Source organism: Porites lutea, chromosome 1 (genome assembly GCF_958299795.1).
Source record: "Porites lutea chromosome 1, jaPorLute2.1, whole genome shotgun sequence".
Lineage (NCBI taxonomy): Eukaryota > Metazoa > Cnidaria > Anthozoa > Scleractinia > Poritidae > Porites > Porites lutea.
Genome location: NC_133201.1, coordinates 24,411,118 through 24,438,014, shown reverse-complemented (window position 1 = coordinate 24,438,014; position 26,897 = coordinate 24,411,118). Strand labels below are relative to the sequence as shown.

Sequence of the window (26,897 nt, the reverse complement as noted above, 5' to 3'; positions counted from 1 at the left end):
AATGGGAGGAAGGGTTGAAGAATGAGAACTTTCGTGTGCCAGAAAGAGAGGAGTTTCCACAAGAGGAGGAGAATGATGAGACGACTCGTGGACCAGAACTACAGAAGATGCCAGAAGAGGGAGAGGAGAATGAAAAGGTTCGCGAATCAGAAAGTGAGAAGGTGGCAGAACCACTGCCAGCAAACAAGAAACGGATCGAGGCCAACAAACTATCTCCAGAGGCAAATACTTTTTCCAGTGGCAAGGTAATGGTCAATTTATCACATTCGACGTTAAAGCGGAAAGGTCATACAGAAGAGAAACACGTGCCGGCCGCAAAAATTTCACGGAAACAAATCGAAGTTAGCTCCAGAAAAAATAGCATCGGCAAGAACGCAGATGCTCTTGCGTTTAAGGAGATAAATAGGTCTTTGCTGAAAGTGGATAAAAGCCAAAAAATTGGAAACGGAACCTTCGGGAACTGCTACGTTGCCCTATACGGCAATGAATACCGCGTTGTTGCTAAAGAAATGAAAATAATTGAAACCTCAAAGAAGACAAGAGAGGAAGTGTGGCGAGAAGCATCGGCAATCACTGGAATTGGAGACCACTGGGGAATCCCTCTTCTGTTTGGTGTTTCCACAGATAGGGCACCATTTTATCTGGTTCTCCAGTTCCACGCTTTGCGTAGTGAAAGCGTAACACTTTTTAAGGCCGCTTCGGAAAAAGTTATTCAAGATGTTGCCATGTGCGCAAATATCTTAAAGCAAACATGGAAAATACTAATGTTCATCCATGAAAGAGGTTTCTTGCGCAATGATCTGAAGAGCAATAATGTTGTCATTGACGGATCGGAAAACAAGTCCGTAAGAGGGGCGGATCCAGGATTTTTTTAGGAGGGGGTGCACTCGTCTCTTGCCCTACTTCAACACCAATAAACCACATGGTTTTTTTTTTGCGCAGAATACCAGTTATATTAGAAAACCGCAGGTCATCTCAGGGGGGGGGGTGCGCACCCCCTGCACCCCCCCCCCCCTAGATCCGCCCGTGTGTCTAATTATTGATTTTGGAAAAAGCTGCAAGATTGTTAAAGCCAGGTTACGTAAACCCAAGGTAAACATTGAGAAATCGATGAACAAATTTCCGCAAATCGCACCGAAAATACATCGCGGTGAAAGGCAGTCCATCGCTAGCGACGTGTTTTCGTTTGGCTATCTGGTCACTCGTTTATTTAAAGACGCTAAGCTAGGAATTCCACCGGTCCTAAAGATCTAAAGGAAGTGGCTAAGAAATACCAAAGGTCAATCCCAGGAAAACGTCCTAAACTAGTCGACCTTTTTCACTATCCTGACTAAATTAACATAAATGATTTCACTGTGCGTTCGATTGACCGTGTTAAGGAATAAGTTGTCCGATGTCTTTCAACCTTTTGTAATACGTCAATTGGAATAAGACTTACTGAAAAAACGCTGAAAATCACTAATTATTGGCGTTCATTTACAATCCAGAATATGTTGAGAATTTATACTTGAGGCCAATGTTTCATCTAAGTCAGGTGCATAATTTTCGGTCGAAGAGATTTTTTCAAATTTCTGCGTGTCATTATTCCGGAATTCGATCAATCGAACGCTTTCTTATTGAGGTGGTCAAACGGGCATCTTTTTTTCTTGCACAAGCCACATTATGATCACACCAAAAACCTGCTTTCATCAATACAAGAAGAAACCACTTGTCAAATCATTGCGGAAACTTAATGAACGTCGAAAATGGGTTACTCGATTAAAATTAAGCTTTGAAAGAAATTTCTTTCGCCGTCTAGTTCGGCCATTTTTAGTAGGTTAGCCTTATAACCTCCCCTGTGCAAGGAGAGAAACTTCTCGTGCATCCTTCTTTTGTACTTTTTAGGAACTGTGTAACTTATGTAAATACGTGATATATTTTTTAACGCCTTTGCTACAGAAATTATGCGCATAACCGGCGAAGTTGTTGACTTAACTAGTTTATAGATATATGTGTGATGATATTCACGCAATTCTGCAAGGAAACTGAGCGCCTTTTTAAATTTTGTTACATTTCTCCGGTTTTCGACAGTCAGACGAAACAATTGCATAATACTTATTGTCAATTATGCTTATGCTGCAACGTGACAGAAGTTGACCAAGCATTATTAATCTTGGCCTGAGTGTCAGGCCTTCCTAAGGGGCTAGGGGAGAGAAGATTTTAAATCTTTCCGCTTTCCCCCCAGAAACGCCTGATACTCAGGCTATATTAATTTCACCTTGTTAACGCTTAGAATTAAAGAGAGGGGTGAAAGAAATCTAATTGAAATTGAAAGTGTCGACAGCTGATGAACACGTTTCAGTCTCTCTTTGCAAACTCGAGCCTTAGTCCAAAACAATAGGAGTTGACAGCTTACATAATTATAATCCCCACAAATATTCCATGAATGCGCCGTTCAACGGTGCTTTCGCATTAAAATCGACCCTCTAGCTTGTTATGATTTTAGCAAAAACTGCGATTTCTTCAATTTTTCGCAATTTTTGGAGAAATCGCAGAAATTTCACGAATCGCAGTTTTTGCTGGACACCCTTTTACCTCCTTTACCACTTGAATTTGGTAATTTTAGCAAAAACTGCGATTTCTCAAATTTTTCGCAATTTTTGCTACTGCCTGCAAACTTGGACAGGTTATCTGTAACAAACATGCATTTTAGGCATTAGGAGCTTGGTCACCGGCTCCTATATGTACCATTAGGACTAAAAGACGGTCCTGCCTGACGTAGGCTTTGTACAAGGAAGTAGCAGTTTAATTCTGTAATTTAACCATATGGCTTTTCCACCACGTGAGGCTTAGCACAATAATACTGTTACTTACAAGATTTAAAATTGGCAATGATAGAAAAAAAAGACTTTAAAATACGTATTAACCACAACTGTTTGTTTTTTACTGATTTGCACTGGAGCAATAATCGGAGTAGAAATCGCACGCGCCATGTCCACGTGGTTCCATGGCTAATTGCGCTATTTTTAGCAGGAATTGAGCCACTCTCAACGTCATTAACTCGCAAGGGGACCCGCAAATTTGACAGGCTCCCGCATGAAGTTTCAGGAGATGGGCGATCTTCTTGTAACTTTCCTTAAGTGAACTTTAAACTTTCCAAGTGCTTCATATCTCATATGTAATATACGCCTATGTCATATCTAGTATTAAATACATATTATCCGCATTTTTCCATCCACATAAGAAGAGAAATCCACAACAGCGTTGCTACGCTTCAAGCGTTGCTATTTTTATTCAAAGAAAAAAACTTCTACTTATTTCAACTATCTCCTCGCAGCTTATTTGGGCTGTATTATCTAAGCATTTCCTTCGTTATTTCTTAAATTTTTCGTGATCTCGAAAACTAACGAAAAACGGCAATACCTTAGAAATATGTACACGATGTATCTCTAGATGTGGCTTAAAAAAATTATGAAGAGGAATAAAAGGAATAAATTTAAATATTTATCACTCGGCATGGCATTATACTCAGAAATGGGATGACTGTGTAGGTGTTTGTAGACTCGTCTCTTTCTTCAGTGCCAGTAAAAAAGCACAAACATCTTCATCAGCTAATTGCATTTGCCATTATTTCTTGTCACTGGTGGCGGTAATTTTCCACCCTCCTTTCCCTGATTTCCCCGACATGTCCGACATCTCTTCGTCATGAGATTTATCAAAAGCACTTTCACTACAATGTTTACAACTAGTAATAGTTGACACTACAGCTGCCCCCGTTCTGTATATTGTCGGTCAATAGTATTCTTGCCTGTTGTGTAGCTCTTTGAAATATACCGATTCATAATGAAGATTTTCACACATATTCCATACAATAGGTGAGATAAATACAGGAAACGCAAGGCTCCAAGCACAGTTTCAGCTCGATTTACACAGCTTTCATCAAAACATTCCCAGTTTCGAGAATAGTTTATTCTAAACCATAAGAAAAGATTTAATTAGAAGTTGAATTTTTCGCTATTTCTCTTTCCCTTTTTACATTCAGTTCATTTTATTTGCCGGAAAGTAAGCCTTCAAAATTAAAAGGATGTTTGATCGATTCACGCTAGCGCATTCTAGTCTTATTTGAAACTTTATAACGGAAGGACATCTGTGAGCAGGGAATAAGTCAGCACAGAATTTGATTGTCGGCGAATTTCTGTAAATGTCCATCACAGTCTGTTAGTGATAAGCTAGCCGTTGTTCACTCGTCTTGCTTGTTTGGGGCTGAGTCTTATTCCGGTCAAGAAGAGAGAAAGAGTGTCTAGCAAGGACTCTCCAAGAGTTTATATATACACACTTAAACGCACCTTATAGCCTCCCCTGCGCTTAACGAGTGTATTTTGGTCCATAACACTTCAAAACAACTGCTCCACAGAATGTCACTGCGTAACGCAAAAGAGTAGAGAGATTAAGATTCACGTTTACGGCACACGGCAAACGGCAAACGTCAGTTGAGAATTTCTCAAAATAGAAAATAAGCAGATAAAAACAGTCCAGAACGATTCTTTTGGATAAAACTGTCATAAATTTACCTATTTTTGTGTAGAAGCAATAAACAGTAAACAAAAAATAAGGGGAAAACTTGGTCACGTGGTACAAATTCACGTTTGCCGTTTGGCGTAAACGTGAAACTTAATCTCTCTAGTATCGAAGTGTGACTGCACAATAAATGTCGCAAAATCTACCTGGGCGGTCCCTTCGGGATTTTCTGTCTTTACGTCATCCTAACCATTTCGTACTTGCGGACGCAAACAATAGAAACGTCATCATTACCTACCGATTCCTCGCGGCCCCAGTTCGAGCAAATCGAGATTTTTTCTCGTATACTGACTGTATATTTGAACTGTAAGTACTGTCCTTAATATACGCGCGAGTTACTAGTGCCTCCTCGGGATTTCGCCAGGCGAAATCCCAGCGGGGGCAATAACCAGAATCACGTCCATAGTCATCAGATTTATAGTCGGTTCAAATAGGGACAATGATGACAAAAGGGAATGTATTCATGTCTCTTAAAGCGGGCAATTTCCGATGCCAGTTTGTATGCTTTGCACGGCGTTCTTGCAAAAATTATATTTCGCTCGTGTGTCACACGGGATGGTGCAATTAGTATTAAAAATGAGACATTTGAGTATTTTGATGGAACCAACCCTATTACTGGAAAAGGCGTCAGCTACAGTATCCTACAACGCTTTTGGGTGATGTTGGTATCTTAATGTTGCTTGTATGCTAGCCGCGTAGGTTACTCGTACGGAATCGTATGTATACGTGGTTAAACAAGCCTAGTGTTTTAGTCTTGAACATTAGCAACAAAGAGAGAAAGATAGATCGGAGAAGATCCCAGGTGGAAGCTGCTCAATTTTGTTCGCGTGCATCACCCTGCAAAAATGAGTTAGTTAGCGTATCTTCATGAAACAAATGGTTCATGAAATAAGACGGCCTCATCAAAATCCATTTTAAATTTGGGTTCAATTTAATAAAACGTTTAATTTACAAATGTAGCCATTGTTTTAGAGTCTGAAAACGATAGCTACACTTGTAAATTACACTATTCGCTTCAGGAGTTTTATCAAATTGACCCCTGGTCATTACTTGTAGCTGACCTCTGTATGTACTGGAACATGGTCACACTGACCATTAAAGAAAACTAAATTATTGATGCTCTATATACTATTTTACATCTCACCTAGGCCTATTACTTTCTCGCCCTCTGGTAAGCTACAATCTCAGACAAAAACCTTGAAACACTTTGGAAAATTCTACTACCTTTGTCCCCATCCCCCCCCCCCCCCACCCCACCCCTTACCTTGTTTCAAGGACTTTTGGCGAGGATTGTAAATACGTTATAATTTTAGTATAACATAATGCATGACTGACAAGATGCATATCAAAAACGACAAAAATAGTATCGTTCTTTAACACAATTCTTTGCCACAATGCCTTTATATGATATGCTGGCAATAATATGTCATTAATTAACAACACGAGGTTGATTTTTTATAACAATCTTTTAATAGGGCAAGAAGCAAGTGTCCATTGTCCGCATTAACGGTTGTCCGTATTAAGCGTGTTAGGTTTAGACAAAATGTGAGGACTTTACCCAGGGACAAGGGAAAGTGTCAATAATAATTAACAAGGTCTCCGTGTTAAGTGGGTGCCCGTAAAGAGGGGTTCAAGAAACGTACGGTAGCTGGTAAAGATCGAGGCTGTTACATTGTGGGAGCCTTTGTTAAAAGTTAAATTCTAACAAACGAGCTAATATTCTACTTTGGCGACCGGAGACTTTCGAATTTAGAAAACACCATGTATTTTGTTGTTCAGTCATACTCCGGCCGACCCTCTTGGTGCAGCAACCATCGGAGGCACATGTGCCTCTGTTCAAACCTTTGTCCCTTATAAGGGTTTCACTGCAAGCGGCTCTCTCGACCCACATAAACAGTGCTATGTACTCACAAAAGGGTTGTGTGGTATAAGACTGGCTGATTTTGGAAAACGGAGCCATTCAGGATTTCACTCATGAAACTTGGCGCTTCTGCATTGCTATCTAAGCTAGGATAGCCTTTCACACAGAAAAATTATGCATTAACGCAAAGATCACAAGCGTATTTGCCCCAGATTTTTGAAATACGCAAGGAAGAATTACTTCAAAATCCAGGCGAAAATTGCTGCTAGCCACGCAAGCTAAACGAAGGACTGTTTCTGGAAAACGTTCACTAATTGACATTTAGTGTCTCTTGTGGCTTAAAAGGTGACATAAAGAGCAAACGAATAATTAAAAAAAGCAGCTTCGGAAGAGATGTGTGCGACACCTAAAATTGCGAAATGTGTTCTTTAGTTACATGTAATAACTGGCCAAGGGTTATTTCAAATCACCGTAAGCTTACTTGTATAAAGTGTTTTTGTAGCCTTAAATCCGTCATGTTGGCCCGTCTTCTCCTTCGGGAGCATTTTCAAATTTTAGGATCGTATTTTTTACCGCATACAAACACTGTAATTTTACTGCATTCGCACTGTGGTATTATCAAAGAGACTCGGTTTTTTTCTCCTGGCTTCCAAAAGTAACTAGAAAGTGTGAGAGTAAACATTGGTTGCCCTGTGGTGCAGACTTACGATCGTTCGTTCGGTAGGTGAACGGTCAAGTGATTACAAAATTGTGGGATGGGTACGATTTACTTACCCATGGTGCTCCGCAGGCGCGCCCAAGAGCTCCGCTAAAACTAAAAATAACTATCTGATCCACTGCCTCGAATGAAAATAGGTTGACATAGCCATACTACATAGAAAATTAGGCTACTTATTAAATCTTGATCAGTGCTGCGTGACTAGAGAGTGCCTACTTTTCTTGTCTTATATTTGACTGGTGAAAGACTTGGGAATAGACTGAAGCATTTTCTTAAATGCGTATGAGATACATCTGTGCTTGGCACTTTTATGTTAACTCTCCCGCTTTATGTACCTTGTATGCTAAGCCGTGTAAGTTCCCTTTACGGACTCTTATATACATTTGGTTGCTTGCGTAATGTAGTGGTTGTAATCTCGATAATAAGCAACAGACAATTAAAAAAATACAAACTTACAACTTCTGTAGCTTAGATAGATTGTAAAATATCCCAAATGGAAGCTGTTCAATTTGGTTGTTGTACAGCCACCTGCAAGAATAAGATTAAGGTTAAGTAAGAATTATCAGTAAAAGACCACCTAATCCTTGGTTAGATATTATTTTTTGTTTTTTTGTTGTTGTTTTTCGTTGGAGCTATGCCATAAAAACTGTTTTGCACACACCTACTTGAATTGTTTCCTGCCTTCTGGTAAGCTAGGTTTTAATTTTAGATTAACATAACGATCAACAAGATATATTTAAGTAATTTCCACCAGTCCACGGTTTGCACTCTTTTGTTCTCATTGATTATTTTAGTTTAAAACTAGAAAGTCGTTTAAAGGTCAAAGAAATAAAAAAAATTGGCATTTTTCCTTTTCTCGTTTTACCTTTACCCGGCAAACATTAAAAGCAAGCATCCTAAGTGAGATTTGGGCGAAGATTTTTGTTTCAAAGCCTTTATAAAATCCGAGCAGTTACGAAGACTTTTGAATGACCAAAACGATTGATATAATGTGTTAGGCAACGGTGAGCCGTACAAGTTTGAGCCGCCGGTTTTAGAAGAAGAATCTTATGCCTCTAACGACACCCTCGATGGCTTAAAGCGTGAGCGTATGATTCATTTCCTCTAATGGTTGCTACGAAAGCGACGATATATCATTGAAATGAATACGTTCAGGAATTCCTTCAGGAAGTTTTGTGATCTTTTACCCTAACCCACGCTATTTCTCTATTCGGTTTTTGTTGCGTTCGCACGCACATAAAGCTCCGCTTTGAATGCGAATACAAATGCACAATGGTATTGTTATTCAAAGTGATTATTTTAAAGAGTTTCTCAGTGACCCATCTTGATTTTGGCGGGGATCATATGTTATAATATCTCTTATTTGCTAGGAAGGTTTAAGGGTTTTACTCTCTTGTGATAAACTATTTAGGAAATAACTCGACTTTTACCCGATAAAATCAAAAAATGGTCACTGCATTTGAAGAAAGCAGTTTTCTTGGGACGGGAGCTTTCTGCTGCCATCTGAAGATAGTAAGGCATAATACGTTCTCCGCATTATCTGTCAGTTATGCCTGACGTAGGCCTCGTACAAGGAAGTAATAGTTTAACTCTGTAATTTAACCATATGGCTTTTACAGCACATGAGCAGTTAGCACAATAATACTATTACTTACAAGATTTAAAACTGGCAATGATAAAAAAAAAGACTTTAAAATAAGTATCACCCACACCTATTTGTTTTTTACTGATTTGTACTGGAGCAATAATCGGAGTAGAAATCGCAAGCGCCGAGTCCAAGCTGTTCCATGGCTAACTGCGCTATTTTTAGCAAGAATTGAGCCACTCTCAACGTTATTAACTCGTGCGGGGACCCGCAAAATTTGACAGGCTCCCGCATGGAGTTTCAGGAGATGGGCGATCTTCTTGTAACTTTGCTTAAGTATTCTTTAAACTTTCCAAGTGCTTCATATCTCATATGTAATATACACCTATGTCATATCTAGTATTAAATATATATTATCCGTATTTTTCTATTCACATAAGAAGAGAAATCCACAACAGCTTTGCTCCGCCTGAAGCGTTGCTTTTTTATTTAAACAAAAACACTTCTATTTATTTTAACTATCTCCTCGCAGCTCATTTGGGCTGTATTATCTAAGCATTTCCATCGTTATTTCTCAAATTTTTCGTGATGTCGAAAACTACGGAAAAACGGCAATACCTTAGATAGAAATATGTACACGATGTATCTCTTGATGTGGCTTAAAAAATCATGAAGAGGAATAAAAGGAATAAAATATTTATGCATGGCATTATACTCAGAAATGGGATGACTGTGTAGTTGTTTGTAGGCTCGTCTCTTTCTTCAATGCCAGTAAAAAAGCAGAAACATCTTCATCAACTAATTGCATTTGCCATTATTTTTTGTCGCTGGTGGCGGTAATTTTCCACCCTCCTTTCCCTGATTTTTTTTTTCAATCGGACGGAATATTCTTTGAACGACATCTCCGACATCTCTTCGTCATTAGATTTATCAAAAGCATTTTCACTACAATGTTTACAATAACCGGAATCACGTCCACATTCATCACATTTGTAGTCAGTTTCAGGAAGGGACAATGATGACAAAAGGGAATTTATTCATGTCCCTTAAAGGCAATTTCCGATGCCAGTTTGTGTATACTTTGCACGGCGTTCTTGCAAAAATTATATTGGCGCATTTTTTATTAAAATGGCACATTTGAGTATTTTGATGGAACCAACCCTCATGGTGATACAAGTCATTTGTAAAGGAAGACTGCAATTTCTCAAACTTCGGACCTGGAGCATTCCTAGTTGCTACTTAGGTTATCGCTTTTGCACGCGGTGCTTAACTTTCGAAATCCACTCGGCGGTGATGACAAAAATCAAATGATCCTAGCACTTTTTCGGCGCTGATCATCGAAAAGTTCCAAATCATCCACAGAACGCTCAATCGTCTACTCTTTTCAAGCTGCATGCTTAAATATATAATGTGGGATTCATGACGGCAAAAAAAAAAATCACTCGCAAAGATAACCTTTCCGTGATCCTCGGTTCGCTGCCTCAGTCAGGGTAATTCATTAACTTTTATTTCATGATACCCAGATCCCAGCGGCTGTAAAATTGTAAAAATGGACGTATAGTAAAAAAGGAAAACGGTCGAAGGACAGGCTTCTGAGTTCGACTTCATCCACCTTCATTTTTTTCACGGTGACATACGAGACTCACGGAAATATGACACTTTTCGCGGGAAACAAGCCGTTCTATTTATAAATCTACTCGGGAAAGGGTTGACTCATGAAATTAATGGGGATGGAGGCTCCATTTGATGGGCTCCTGAACCATCACAGTCGAACTGGAATTTTCCTGATTTTCCTCCAGTTCCTTTATCGAAACGAGAGCTTTTAAAATTAACCATAATAATGAAAATTGAATGTATTACTTTACTCGACGACAAAAATGCCAATTTCCACCTTGATCGAAAAAAAAAATTTTCCCACGCATATCGCGGTCCGATCTTCACCTTCCTTGCATGGCGTTACAACTCACGTGAAACCGCCTGGTTTCAAACAACTGGACTGAAGAATCTGTAAAAATCTTAGCGAGGCAATAAATAATGGAACTGATATAGGTTATCATTATTAGTGAGCGAGGATGTGATGATAGTTCCAGCTACATGTATTTAAAGTCTTTGAAGATTCGTTCAAAACTTAATGAGACATGAGCCCTTGAAATGAACATCATTACTTCCGGTTATGCAAATTGGCCGTTGGCAAAGTAATAAATAGACTCATTCTATCTTGTACACCATTAACAACGGTTCCGTGCAAAATTTTCAGTTAGTTTGTTTCAATCACGAATCTCGTTAAGGAGATTCTTGATCTTTCTATAAAGTGGTTTGTGATAAGCAGGAAAATTGGTTTGGAAGCGGTTGAGAAGAATGAGGGATGAGCACTGGAGATAAGAAAACCCTGGTCACCCCACCGAGGGGCTTTAAAACTGTGCGCAAGTGCCTCACCCTAGGGACAATTCCAGATTTTAGTTTTCTTGAAAAAGCTTAAAATCGCTAGTCCATGCATGGATAACTCAAGAGAGTCCTAATTCTAAATAAAGGAAACAGCTAAGAAAATTCAGTAAGCGACCAGAGTGTTTATCCGATATCGCGAATAATAAGGGTGTTCTTTCACGGAGTGACTGAAGGTGTATCTGCAGTTTAATGTAAAATCATTCACCATGCTAACGGACCTTTCGACAACATAAGTGTACTGATCGATGTAATATCAGTGGTAAAAAACGAACGCTTTTTACTGTAGGACGATGACGTCATCATACAAAAGGCATCTTCCCTCTGGTATCCTTAATTTCTAACCGTCAAAACCTAATTTTCTCTGCTCGTCAACTCAAAACGCCTCTGAGACAAGTAGTGGTAATGTGCTTGTTAGTAAGACGTCCAACAAGTTGTCCCCATCGTACATAATATTGTCTGGGCTCCCTTGAAAAATTGCACTTGATTAGAAGCTTTCAAGTTCATCCTCCGCCGCGAAAACTTCAGGATCTATTTAAATGGGTGGTTTTCTGGGACTATCCTATGGCTTTTCCTTTCTGGTCGTCATTATATCAGTAAGCACGTTTTAATTTCTCTCCAGCAAAAGTCTCTCGTAGCCAGGATTTTCCAGGTGTGCGCACAATTTTCAAAAACTTACCCTAAACTTCTTACTCAGTTCTAGTTCTCAGTTCTTGACAGTTCTGGTTTGCTAGAAAATTAAAAGTTACGAGAAAATACTGGGCGAAATGCAGAATACACGCAAGTAGAAGAAAGGAAATCAAAAACAACTTTCTGTTCAAAGTCGGGTGAAACGTTTAATAGCGTCAAGAAGACTGAACTGGATTAAGGTTGTTGATTTCACTTCCGTTCCAGCGTGCAGTTCCTTGCCCTCCTAAAAATTGCTTCGTCTTCCACCGATCATTCCACGTCATATTTTTCGGACTTTTATCCAGTAATGACGCTACTATCACGTAATTTGACTTGATGAGCTCTTTAATTTGATTTCATGTACTAGTTTTATATCTTACCCTGGAAAGATCTGTCAAATGTACATATAGAAGCAAAGGTAGGTTCCTGTTTCCACGTGTAATATCAAAGACCATATAATTTGGGTAAAGCTGCAGTCAGGGGCAGTGCACGGTTTGTTTTTCTAGCCTTTTGATAAAAATTGACAAAGTTTGCGTTGACAAATTGACAAATCTTTTCCTAAGATGTGTAATTTGTAGCTCTATACAGCGAAATACTAACAGAGAAAATTGTAACTGTGCACACGACCGGCTCCCGATTGATCTGGCAAATCGAAGAGCGAACTTGAGCTATAGTCACTGGGCGTCAATAAAACCCGGAACACGGAGCATTCGGGAACATGACAAAATAAAAATAATTTTCATGGAAAAAAAATTAAAAATAAAATAATTTTTGTAAATAACGTAAAATAACAAAAAAAAATTAAGAAAAAGAAACTGGTATCATCTCCGAGTATGAGAAAACAATATTTTGTCGCGATTAATTTGTTGGGCGAGTAAGGGTTTATGAAAATTTCAGTAATGATCGAGTGAAGGCTTGCTTCTAAATTCAAATATATATTAAAATGGGTCGCGAGGAGGGTGGTTTTCAAGCTTTTCTCACACAGCTACCTCTTTTAATTGTTCGCCGTGAGTTAATCAGTTGGTAGTTATCCATTTACGGCTCTGCGGTGGTCTGAAATGTCGGTGCAGTATTTCATGTCAAGCCAAGTCGGTCCTTATGTATAACCGACATTTTCTTACCTGAGGTGCTTTGCTTTCTTGAGGTTGACATGAGTTACTTACAGACTAAGCTCTAAGAGCTTAAGAAGAGCTTAGGGGCTCCTGTCTTTGGATTTTCAGGGGCACCCAACGGCAATTTTCGGGAAAATATCTGTTCGGAAGACGATTTGAGATCTAGAATTTTCGGAGCATTTGTTGTAAAATTTCTTGCTTGCCTGCCTCCCCTAGAATTTTCGAACTTCTGCAAAATGGTATAATTACCCATTTTTAACGGATTTTGACCCTAAAAAAGGCCACCTAGAATTTTCGGGAGCCTTTTCCTGGCTGAAATTTTCGAGAAGGTAAGTTTTTATCCCTATAATTTTCGGATCACTAGACTTTCAGCTAGGGAATCCGAACAGATGAAAAGTTTTTAGGGGATAAAAATATGCCTATATCTACCGTTTGAATACTAAAATACGTTCAACAATGCTATGTTAAGTGGTTTTGAACTATATCCTCGTTGGGTGCCCCTGGATTTTGATGGACAATACTCACATTCGTAGTAGTTTCTATACTGTTTACGGTCAGCCTGATATTTCAGCCATCTCCCCGAGTCGCAAACTTCACTTGCGACTCGGAAGACTGCTAAAATTCAGGCTAACTGATAACAGTTAGAAACTACTGCTGCGCTACCACTGCAACTATTCACGGCGAACGTGAATCTTATCCAAGTCCAAAGCAACGAGCCCCTAAGCTCTTCTTACGGTCGCAAAGCCGTAAATGGATAACCGTTCAACCGCATGGCAAACATTTACAAGAGGTGGCTGTGTGAGGAAAGTTTGAAAAACCCCCTGCTCGCAACCCATTTTAATATATTTTTAATTTTGAAACAAGCCTTCACTCATTACTGTCATTTGCATGGACCCTCACTCGCCCAACAAATAATTTGCGACCAAAAGAGGATAAAGGGGACAGAGAAGGCATCCCCCATACAAACCCTATTCCATAGGTAATTCGTCTCGAGTTATTTTTAGAATCGGAATAAAGTTACCTCGCGTGCTATGCGTTGATGTTTCGTGGCGGTTTAGCATGACTAAACGTCGTGCAAAACATGTTGGGCGAAAGGCAATCAAAGCGTAAAGAGATCGAGAGCATTTCTGAATATTGAAGCGAAATGAGTCGGCGCTCACCTGGGAAAAGGGAATCGCTGGACTCTTTGACAACCCGTGAAATCAGTTTAACTTGAGGTTGTCGTAACCTCAGTGCTTTAATAAAATGAGAAATTTCGCCGGTCTATTGAAACCGGTCGTTTGTACAATAAAGCAAGTAGGACGCCAAGTGTTATTTTTGTTGAATAATAAAAGACTAATAAAAGAATAAATATCAAACCAGAAATTGCTCTCTTCAAACTATGTAAATTATAAATGATCCTGAGAGAATATTCAGGGTGTTAAGGATTTTCCTGCTGTACTGCTAGCTCTATACAAGAGAGGAAGGGCGATTCTTTTTTTAATTTCCGTTTTGCTGACACAGCTTTAGCAGAAATCTCTTTTTAGTCGTTTTCGTCGACAAAACGAATGGCAGTATCGCTCTCCGCGTCTTTCGCCATTTTTTTCTGCGTCAATTCGTGAACGGCGCGTGGCTCTGAGCGTGGGTCATCCACGCAGAAAACATTCGCGCTATGTGATTGGCTGTAGTCTAATCCCCCTTGAGATCTGTGGTCTTAAAAATAACTCGAGACGAATTACCTATGGAATAGGGTGTGAATGGGGGATGCCTTCTCTGTCCCCTTTATCCTCTCTTGTTTGCTGCAAAATATTGTTTTCTCATGCTCGGAGATAATACGAGTTTATTTGTCCTTATTTCTTTATTTTTCGTTTCTTTTTTTTGTTATTTTACGTTATTATTAATTTTTACAAAAATTATTATTTTATCATTATATCATTATAATTTTTTTATGAAAATTATTTTTATTTTTTCATGTTCCGCGATGTTCCGGGATGTTCAGGAATGTTCCGGAATGTTCCGGCATGTTCCGGAATGTTCCGTGTTCCGGGTTTTATCGACGCCCATAGTCACTAGGTTGTGTGTAAACAAAATTTATAATTTTCATTTTAGCGCATATTTCAAGCTCTTCGCAAGATCAGAAACAAAAGATCATCCTTTTACATTGCAAGTGAGGGTTTTTTAAGCGATGGATAGGCTTTAAGAGGCACGATAAATTCTTAAGAATTTTCTTTTCAGATATTCACCGATTTTGTTTGGAAGTTTTAGCGGCCAAGTGGCTGAGCCATTGCGCGTTCATGCAATTATAGCTCTGCTCCATTACATTTGCCCAATTATTTTTTTCAACAATCTAACTTAGCTGTAAACAAACTATGTTTAGCTAAATGGCTTAGTCTAAATCGATGTGGCATGGGTGATATTGACCTTCCAATTTCTACTAAATTTGTGTACCTTTTAAGTACCGAAAAAGTGATGTGAGAAGTTATAGCCGTTTGTAGCTCAGGCTTAAACATCAGATAAGAGTAGGTAAATGAACGGAGGAAGGATAGTTCTTTGCAAGCGTATGAGTGACGATTAAGTTATTTTAATGATAAGGCTAGAATTAATTATTGTAAACCTCTTTCAGTTCACTAACATGGAGGCCCCTCGAGGCCCCGTCAAAACTGTCATTCCTCTATCTTTGCAACCAAAGAGAATTCGAACCTTAGAATATGCATTCCGTATTTAGGACACCATTCTAAGACTACATGCCAAAAATCAGCCAAATCGATGAGGTACCGTATCAGACCGAAGTTCGAATTTTGCAGAAAATCACTCTTAATGTCATGTCATAAAACGTTGAACACTGTGTACAAATCGTGCTGTCATTGAGACAAGAATTAAATATTATTGTTTCCTTGGCCTCTTTTGGATAGCCCAATACGATTCTTCAACCCCATATTTGTATTATGCAAGCAGTAATTAATGATAATATTATAAATAGAATAATAATCTAGTAATTTGCTACAGTGTCTTTTAACATATAAATGATCAATGAGAATGAAAATGATAATGAAAATGGGAATTTTAAATTTATCGAAGGCGCCTCAAGTAACCAAAACGGGCATTGAAGGTGTCCAGAACCAACGCAACCTAGTCACTGTACATAGCCTGATGCCAACGCTTAATTTAAAAAAAACAAATGGAAACTTAGCCTGTGTACAGACGTCCCCTCTCCCTCAGGAAAAATCGGGAGAAGAGACGTCTGTGAATCGCCGTCGTTAATCGTGTTCTGGTATACATTTGCTTAAACTAATTTTTTGTTCTTTCGCTGACAGTTGAAAAGGCACATGTAGGTCGAAAAATAGCTTTGGCGTCTGTGTACAGGCTAGCCGAACATCTTCATGCAATGTCCGCCCAAAATCCAGATATAAGATCTCTGATTTCAGTCAAGCCAGGTCAAGCGTACCACCCAAGATCCCATTAATGTTTTTATTATTCGAAAGTTCTGAAAGTTGAACCTTTGGTAGTTGTAGATTTCAGATTCATCTCTGTGTGCATTCTTGCATGCGTGATAAGCCGTGAATTCACACGCGATTCAGTTACGAAATTTCTACCAGCTCCGTTTACCTGAATTTGATGTATATGTCTTCTATGTCTTCTAATCCATTCAAAGATTTTCAATTTGACCAAATGCAGAGAAGTTCTCTTAAAATATTCACTGCTCAATACGCATAGAGGAATGCCGATTTAAATTTGACACCAGTTACGGAAACGACTAACGGATTCATTTTTTTTCAAATAATCAATTCATTAATAGAATCTTTTTGGGGTAAATACCGACCGGTACAGACAGACGCACCCGCAACTGGTGCAACAAACATCGGTGGTCTTAACTTCTCATGACTTTTCGCAAGGACCGAAATACAAATACCGGTAAACAAATATGAATGTCCACAAAGGCTGAGCTTTTTCCTGGGGAATCTATTCTGAAGTTCATTCACCAATCACAATACCGGAAATTATTTGCGTCATGGCATTAATATTACAACCAATCAGAGGCTGTCCCCAACATTCTGGGGAAACGGGAACACGATTATCGTCGGCGATTCACAGACGTCTCCTCTCCCGATTTTTCCTAAGGGAGGGGGGACGTCTGTACACAGGCTAATGGAAACTCAAAAGGTACGACATCAAATGCCCAGCGCTGGGCAGATCTACGAAAAAATGCCTCTTCAAGGGAACTTAACACTTTACAGAAATGACCGGCAAATGCACCGGGGAGGGGCATAGGTACTGTCACAACAGCCGATATTTCAATGTTATCTTTAGAACGGAACTCAGTTGTACAGTTGTACAGATAAATGTTTATTCAGCCGTCTTGCAATTTGTTTTACCAAGATTCATAAGCAGTAAGAAGGTCCGATCGTATTTAACCTTAGATGGGAAAACGAAGGCTGCTTAAACATAACTTCCTTGAAGTTTCCGTCTCTAACAAACTTAGTTTAAACACAAACTAGAATCAGGATATTAGTAATATTCAGCACAATAATCTAGAGCAATTGAAGTGTTCTCAGCCGCTTTACCATCCTTTGTACGAGCTTGTTTTTAACTAGGAGGATGTTAGTTGTTTATTCTGCCATGAATGTAATTTTACATGAACGACTTGCCGAACATAATATTTGAACAGTATTAGCATAGCCAGACCACATATAAGCAAGCTTGTACACTGTACACTTTGAATTACCTCGAACCAACAGAACTGAATTACCTCCCGTTAAGACACAGAGCCATGCTGAATTACTTGAGTTGTCTACGAGTTAACTACGTGAGAAGATCAAACAAACTTGAAGAGTTCCAATCCTGTTGAAGTCATTTCTGCTTTGCTCTACGGACAAGTTACTAACGACCCTGTACCTCTGGCATTGTTTGTGACGTTGGCCGCGCAGTCCAGCGAAGTGTTCTACCGAGCTTTAGTCCCACTCCGTCCTTCCGTTATTCCGAATCGTCCCGTCGATTATCCTTCTATTTGTCCAGCGCAACGCCGCTTATTTTATGACAGTTAAAGACGAAGAACACCCTAAAAACCTAACGTCACAGTACGCTTAGAATTGACTACCACTGTAGGCCACGAAGATGGAATCCAACTCGCACCTTTATAGGTCTATGTGTTGCCTTTTTTCGTCTGGCTAAAATAAGACACTTTTTATTTTAGTACAACGAAAAAAATGGGAACGATTGCACTTGCATACACGACTTGCCTCTCGTCATCCATTACTAATTAATTTTAGTAAGCTGTTATTAGGTCCGGAAGTATTTTTTAACCGCAAATTAAATTGCATCCTACAAGCTGTGTACAGGAAAGAGAGGCCGAAGTAAGAAATATCCCTGTTTTTTTTTTTTTTTTTTTAAGGGGTTTATCAGTGACCCATCTTGATTTTTGCGGGGATCATATGTTATAGTATCTCTTATTTGCTAGGAAGGTTTAAGGGTTTTACTCTCTTGTATAAATAAACTATTTAGGAAGTAACTCGACTTTTATTCCACGAAATCAAAAAATGGTCTTTGCATTTGAAGAAAACAGTTTTCTTGGGACGGGAGCTTTATTGCTGCCATCTTAAGATAGCAAGACATCATAAGTTTTCTGCATTGTCTGTCACTTATGTCCAGGTTTGTACGCAGCAGCAAAAATTGCAGTTTTTGTTCGTGTGTTGTTGAAAATTGCAAGTCTGACGATTTTTCGCGCTAGTTGCGATTTTTCGCAGTTCTTTGTCATGTAAATAATCACTGAAGTTCAGAGCGAGTTGTCGATTTAACAAAATTTGCGAAAACTGCGAAAAATCGTAAGTCTTACGATTTTTTGTTACTTGAGATTTTTCGCTGTTCTTTGTCATGTTAATAAATAATCACTTAACCAGACCGAGCTGCGGATTTAACCAAATTTGCGAAAATTGCGAAAAATCGCAAATTTGACGATTTTTCACGTTACTTGCGATTTCTCGCAGTTCTTTGTCATGTTAATCAGTTCACTTTTCTCATGTTCATGATCACATAAAACAAAGCCGTTTGCCGATTTTTTTGTCCGAAAAGTTTCCGCTTTACTTTCCATTTTGGCATTTCCCTGTCAGCGCAATTAAAGGCATACCTACACGCAAAAGCCAACGCAGCCAATCTTTAAATAAAGGTTTGTTATCTAAAGGTTCGAGTTATATTCGTGAGATTCCATAATTTGTAATCAAAGTTTCGTCATTTTATGCCTTCTTTAAACTAGGAGTTTTTGAACAAGGGATCAACATCATTTACATTAACGTATTTTTCAACTGGTCAAAGTTATTTATTCACATTACATCTGGAACACAGCATCATTCACTTCAATGTAACAATTATTTTCACTAGTACATCTAAATTATGTGGTCGTTTCGCCCTAAAGTGGATTCGCCCGAGGTTGCTTCGCCCACACTTGTTTAAGTCGATCCGACCGATGACAAACAACACTCTACAACACCGCTTATTAAAGATGCTTTTCGCTTTGATTATTTTGCCGTCATTACCTAAATAGGTCAAGGGTTCTGCACGATCTTAGAAATGTCGACGATTGCTACGTCGATCTTGAATATATTTTGTATAAAGTCGTCACTGCAAAATGTTGTAGATCACTATATGCTTTCACTTTCACTTTGACGCTTATTCCTTGACAAATCAAAGTCGGACAAATCCAAAAGTAATATACCTCGGGTCTTTAAGCTGCTCTAAGCCTTCTTAAGTCAAATCAGCCATTCTTGTTTTACAGTATTCGGCGACTTCCGGACTGCCACCGAAGACTAAGAACATTTTTACACCTAATCCATCGCCAATTTACTTCATTGGGGACTATGGACGGCGAACATAGCTAGGTCGGTTGCGGGTGCCATTAAATCTGACTGAGACACCGAAAAATGGTCATATATGGTTAAACCTGATTGCTTTAACTTACTAGCACCTAACTTTCTTTTTTCGTGGCCTCTATCTGATTGCCCAAAAAGTACTTAATTGTAAAAGAACTTTTAAATATTAATTAATTGTAATAATATACGTCGTTCTTTATTCCACAAATCCCAACAAAGCTGTTGAATACGAAGCAACCATTGCAATTTTATTAAAATTTTTGGCGACTAACGGACTGCTCACCGCTGTAGCAGCACACTTTCACGTACGTAGTCCATTTTAAAATTTGCAACGCTTGGAATATGGCCAACTTTCACTTTGTGAAAAAAAAAATTAAATTCCCTGCCCAACGTAGCTACTTAATGTTAATTTGAAAATTGTAAAATCGACGCAGATCAAAAGAAGTTTTAACCGACGTTTCGTTAATGCTGCCTTCTTAGGGGTACAAGACTAAATGAGACTATTTTTGTACCCTGAAAAAGACGGCATTGAAAATACGTCGGTTTAAAACGCCTTTGAACAGCGTCGATTTTACAATTCATTTTGGCCGAGCGCGACCTCGGGTTTAGTTTTGCAAAATTCAAGATGGCGGATCAATGTGCAGCTACCGATGGCGAACTAAATTCCCAAAAAAGGTGCACTGAAGCGAGAGAAATCAAAATTTCAGCGGGGAATTCGGAACGCACATACCCTAAAGGATTTAGGCACGACATTCCACGAACTGAATAAGCTGGCTGAGTCGGTTGTGAAAGGGAATTTTGGCGCGCTTCGCGAGCGCACCAATTACTACAGGATCGGCGAGATTATGTCCTATGGTTTAACGAAGCATGGATCGTCCAAAGACCGCAATAATTATTATTCACCGTCTTAGTCCAAGAATGAGCATAGTGCATCCGTGGATGATTTGCTTTGACCTTTCCATGCCTCATGAGGTCTTTGATCTCTTGAACAAGGAGATTCTTGGTCTGACAAGATTTGGGATAGATACACCAGGTTCAGTGACTATAACATTTTCAAACCTGAGAAGATTATCGTATCTCTACGACCATTTCCAAGATTGTGGTGGGTTTAGAAAGCAACTTGGTAAAGGATAAAGAGAGGCAAAGCTTATTGTGAACTCCGAGAAGAAGGAAATAATGGTCTACAATGCTAAAGAGCAGATGTTGAGAGCAAAATTTTTTATGTATACTGGAATTCGTATGGGATTAGTCACAAATGAATAGAGGATGCAAGGTTGAATCATACAGTAACAAGTATTTCCCTAATACCTCATTGACAAAAACCTGTCAACCTTTGTGCTTGGATAATAACAAAAAAGACAGAATGCCTACCATGGATCATTGCAATTATTCCTAATTTTTCGCAATTTTTTTGACAAACCCCAGAAATTGCAGAAATCACAGTTTTTGCTGGGCACCCTTCTACCTCCTGTAACACTTGACTTAATTAATCTTAGCAAAAACTGTGATTTCTCCAATTTTTCACAATTTTTGGAGGAATCGCAGAAATTGCAGAAATCACAGTGGGGTGAAGGTCATTTCGGAGGGGATTGACTGTGACGGCACCTGTGATCTTAGGAATATTTCTGAGGGGTGTAAGAAAAATTGGCTTATTTTCTGTGGGGGGAGGCAGGGGTTCTGAGTCAGTACCTTTGATCTTTTTTTCTTTTCTTTTAGAACTCATCAGCCACTCAGATCTTGCTTTCCAAACGCAACGTAAAGGCTCTTCGGTCTGTGGTGTTTGATAAAGTTTGAAGCCTCTTTGACATTACCCAAATACAAGATTTTCCTGGTTATGAAGTTTCTCTTGAAAGTGCCATAACATGGATTATCAGGGAGTTGAGATTACATGGTGTGCAGAAAGAAATAATTGACCTAAGCGTCAAGCTTGATGGTAGGCCATTTGCAGGTGAGAACGCAATCTTTACTAAATACAGTGTAACTTATTTCCAGATTTCTTTATTGTATTTTGCAACAACTGTGTTGCACTTAAGAAAGAAAAACATAGAAACAAAATCAACCGTGAAATTGGGTTAAAAATTATGACACCAAGGGACATATAATAGTGTCCGAATTATTTCTTAACTGTGACTGAAACAAGTTCATCCTTATGAAACCCTGTGATCTTTTATCATGGGTGAAGTCTTGGACTGAAATAGTCTTTTTTGTCAGTATTCTTAAACATTTACCATTCCATATCCATAATTTTCACTTGAAAGATATTCAGTCATAGACAGTGCAGAGATAAAATAATGTAAAGCAGGGTATATAATATATTGGAGTTTAAAACTTGTTGTCCATATTATTGTTGTCTGTATTAGGGAGTAAATTTTAGAGAAAATACATGTGCTTTTTGTTGCGACAAATCCGTTAAATACAGGTGTCTGTATTAAGTTTGAGGGGGGGTAACATCAAAGTGGCAGGGTAAACATAACCAAACACTTTGAACTCTAGGTCATGAAGTGGTGCTGAAATTTTTGAAGTGCCTTTTTTTTGTTTCCTCTCATTTGTAGGGCGCAGTCAGGTCTTAATGGGTGTAGTCCCCAAAGACACACCATTCCTGTCTAATCAGAGCTGCAAATCAGTGCAGTGCCCTTTACCTATTGCTAATTGTAAGGAAGACTGGTATGTTGTATTTAAATTTGATTCATTAGTGAAATAGTTATTTGTTTCCAAAATAACTAGTTTTGTTAGTGAAAATTTTTATTGTACCTTTTTGAATGTGTAATTTTTGGTTGTCGACCAGTTATGCATGCAGGCTGAAATAATTTGTCGATTTACAACGAATTTATTATATGAGGCCTAAAGGCCCCAGTAAACGATCATTTTTGAAAATTTTACCGCAAAGGTCCTAATTTATTAGCGGGCCACTCAAACCCGACCTTTATATGTTTTCAAGTCTTAAGAACTATCTGCCGCAGACTAGACGAGCAGTAGTATTTCATTTTCCTTTTTTTTTTTCATTTTAGTAATAACTTCAGTTTACCAGTAACTTTACTTTTTATTATTATTAGGGAAAACCTAAAAAAGCCGATTGTTAATGTGAACAAACAAAAGGATGCACTAAAGAAGAATGGAATCACAGTGGATGGAGTGCATTATGCTGTGAGATTTAAAGGTAAGTTTCACATAATAATTAATAAGGTATTTTTTAGTGTCATAATTTTTAATCCAAATGCCTGCATGTACATTGACCTCTTTATAAATATTTTTAGCTACAGTTATATATACTTGACCTGAAGTCCCTCTATCTTTTGCTGGAACAAATAGGGAAAGCGAACTTCAGCTTGGGAAACGAGGAACTGAAGTAGAGTGTTGCTTCATCTGCAAAGCATTAAGGGTATGTGGTTCTATTCAAAATCTCTGAGTCAAAAAATTCTACTATGCAGGTTTTGACCTTACCAATGACCAACTTACCAATATAGTACTATTAGTTTTTCAGTTTTGCTGGGTAAAATTTCTTATTAAAAACTAGCTATGAATAATTGCTATTTTTATTGTTACTTTACATATTAGGGATGTAATTGCGATCTTGGTCCGCATACAGTTTATTTGGAACACTTTAGCATGTCCAAGGCCTGGCAATATTGGAGGGTAATTTTATAGTTATAGTTTGGGTTTACTAAGAATTCTCCGATGATACTTGTTGAGGCATGCAGCCCTTGATTTTTCATGAATTTCAGCATTTGTATTCACAGTAATTTCTAATTATAAAAGGCATTCAAAACAAGGTTATCTCAATACGGTTAACCTCTATTCAAAAAATAAATTTCCTGGTATAGTGAGTGAATCTCTTCATCCCAGCATTTCTAGCTTAATAAGTATGTTTTCTATAAAAGACTAACTTTTTATATAGACCTCATTTTAGCAATAATATGTTGTAAATTAAGCCTTGCCTTTTGTAAAAGGGGAAGTTCCACTGCATGGAAAAGAAAACAAAAAAGCATTTTTTTGGACAAACGTGGTGTTTAATGCCCCTGTCTATAAAATGTTGGAAGTTATCCTTGTCTTGTTTTCCTAGAAAGCACATATTATTTTTCCATAATAATATATCACAGTCTTCCTTTACTGTAGGTGCATCAATGTTGTAGGGGCACTGTCATAAAAGACTGAAAACCTGTCGAGTATAATACTTGAGTTTGAAATCTATAAACCTGTAAAGTACCACTTCAGGGGAGATATCCCCCACAACTAACAAAATAATGGATCTTCTTTTTTATAGTTTCAAAGGCATCCGTGATGACTTAGAGTTGCTTCTTGATTTTAATGTCTGCACCCTTCACTGCGAACTTAGAAATACTGAAGAGCTGTTGTCATCATTGGGTTTGTTTTCGTACAAAGTGGGTTCACTTGATGAATGTAATGCTGAATTGGCAAATTATGGCCCTGAGAATTTTAGCAGCAGAATAACGATGAAGATGAAGGAGGGCCAAGAAATTCCTGTTGAAAAGCACAACATCCAGGTGTCTTCATTTTCAGGTACCTTCTATCTTGTTTCATTTTTGTCATGTTTGCTTTCATTCACTTTATCCACTTCAGGGCTTTTACTTCCGTGCTGTAGCAGCTGTGTGAGTTTCATTTGTACAATACCTTGATCCTTAATATGAAAACTGTTACACTGGTTTGTAATGAAGATGTCATTAAGGAGGGGAATTTTAAATCCTGTTTGTTTCTTTCTGTACTATGAACGTGAGTTCCTCACAAACATTGAAACGATTGTCACGAACTCCTTAATTGCCTCATGACAAATTGAAGTCATATTTTGCTGATCCAGAAAGTGCTAAAGAGGCCCTCCTGAATAAAGTCACATTTTGTAATGATAGAATCAAGGTATGGATCAGGATATTACATGATTTGAATGTTTCACTTAAACCAATGCAACACACAATAATACGACCCCTTACACTTCGTGATGTGACTAGCTAACCTGTTTTCCTTAGAAACTGGAAAGAAGTTCAAAGAAGACTGGAATTCTGGCAGGGCAGGCTACATGAAATCGAGGAAAGATATGTGGAGCTGTCAGAGAAGTGTGTTGGTGGGTTGGTTGCTAAAAGGAAACGAGGAAAGAAAAGGCAGAAGGTGGACAATGCTGATCTTTGTCAGCTATCTGATTATGCAGCAGAAGTGTTCTACTAATTTTTTTTAAAGGTAATAAAATAATCAAGTCTTTTTTTACTTAATTAGAAGACACATTGGAGAGTTTTATGAGAAGTAAGATATGGGGCAAATTCAGACACGTTAAGTTAAAACTAGTCGAACTGATTTTGCTTTAATGAACAAAATTCTTAACTTTAACAAGTGGCAGTTACAAAACACGGTCACAAGGGAAGGTCACTGCATGCTCTTATAGAAAAACTGAGATAGGCATGCAGTTTCCTCTTAACTTAAAACACGTACCTCAATTGTAATTTGGGCTTTTCGTATAATTATTCATTTTGATTTCAGGTTTACACTGACTGGAAAGACATTTCTGAAGTTTATTAGAAGTACTGTCTTCGAGGAAGATTAGCAAGATTTAATTGACATTTTTGACATACAGGTATGTGTCGGGTAATTCACTTTTAGTAAGAGTGTAAAGTACCATTTGAAAATGAAGTCCTCTTAATGGAAAATATGAATGATGTCTAAAACTATTACAATAATAAATTTAGACAAGAAGTTTAATACAGAGCTCTGTAGTGGAATTTCTTGTAAATCTTCCACCAGACACCAACAATTGAAAGCCATTGGATGAGGAGAAATTCAAAAATAATTTCCAGTCACTTTAACCGACATTCGAAAACTCATTAATAATCCATAAAGAAAAAAACAAAAGAAAGAACTGCTTAATGAGTGTCTATCTGATAAAGGCAAGGCTAAACTTTACATCCAATTTTTTAGATTAAAAAACAACAGATCTAAATATTAGTACAAGATCTATATCAGAGATTTTGAAGCCGTTCAAAAAATTTGCAGTCATGTTTAATCAGAACCTGGAAATACGCTCAGGCTGGTCTTTTAAACAATACTTAAAGCTTGATTATACAATGAGGCACATACATTATTATTTTAAACGTAAAATGTTTAAGATATTCACAAAGTACAGGTCACATTCCACAGCTGGTAATAAGTACATGTCACTGCTCCACGGATGAATTGCCAAACCACACAGATTCCCCTCTATCTAATAGAGCATTTTGTTAAGAGTTTAGGGCTTGCAAACACTTTTAATGCTATTCATTTGTCTGTGTCATGGTGAACTGTACTCTGACCTGTGGAAAAGTTACCTGTATTTTAGACCCGCCATCAGTTACTGCACAGTCTTCAATGTTGATTTTGACAACTGTTTAACACCCATGGAAATATGCCTCTTTTTTCTTTTAGTGCAAAGAATGGGGATTCCTTTTAAGGGAAGTGTTTGGCTGCAACCTGGGCACAGGTGATTATGGCCACATCACCACCGAACATGCCAGCAGCATGCTGTTTAGAAACCACCTCAACTTGAGGGAGTATTCAAATCAAGGCTTTGAGGCAGCACACTCATTACAGCATCAGTTATATTCAAAGGCTACTTCCCATGACAGGCATTGACATGCTACATCAAGTTAGTTTTATATTTTGCTTTTTTAGTACTTTATTTTTTTATATTATCATACATTTCAACACTACAGTACTTGAAACTAATAATAATTATTGTTACCTAGCTACTTAAATATTGTTAGAACTAAACTAACAACTCTTTTTAAAGAAAGGTTAGGAAGCTCATCGTGGCATTTTCACATTGTTTTGTGATACCACAGATGATGCATAGTTCATAAAGATATGAAAAGCTCTTGAATTTTAGCTACCCTCTTAAAAGCTCTTGAATCTAAGTAGAGTCAATGGAAAATCCTTGTTTTAAATATCCTTTAATCTTAAGATCTTTCATTGTTAGCAAAATAATTTCCTGCTAAATGCTAAAGGTATTTTTAAAAAATACCTTCAGCATCAGTTTTTCATGGGATACTGCAAACTGTAAACTGCAGTCTGCAGTCACCCATTTGCAGTTTCACTTTGCCTGGATTTTAAACTTTAGGCAGACATTCATTGTTTATCA

The 26,897-nt window shown here is 38.1% G+C and overlaps 1 protein-coding gene across 1 annotated transcript in view; it reads right to left on the bottom strand.

Moving 5' to 3' along the window:
* LOC140926712 (uncharacterized) overlaps positions 1 to 26,897 on the bottom strand; it is a 737,711-nt gene that overhangs the window by 472,090 nt on the left and 238,724 nt on the right. The window contains exon 4 of the mRNA XM_073376422.1: positions 7,593 to 7,664. Coding sequence (XP_073232523.1) covers positions 7,593 to 7,664 — 72 coding nt within the window. The remainder of the gene's footprint in view (positions 1 to 7,592; positions 7,665 to 26,897) is intronic.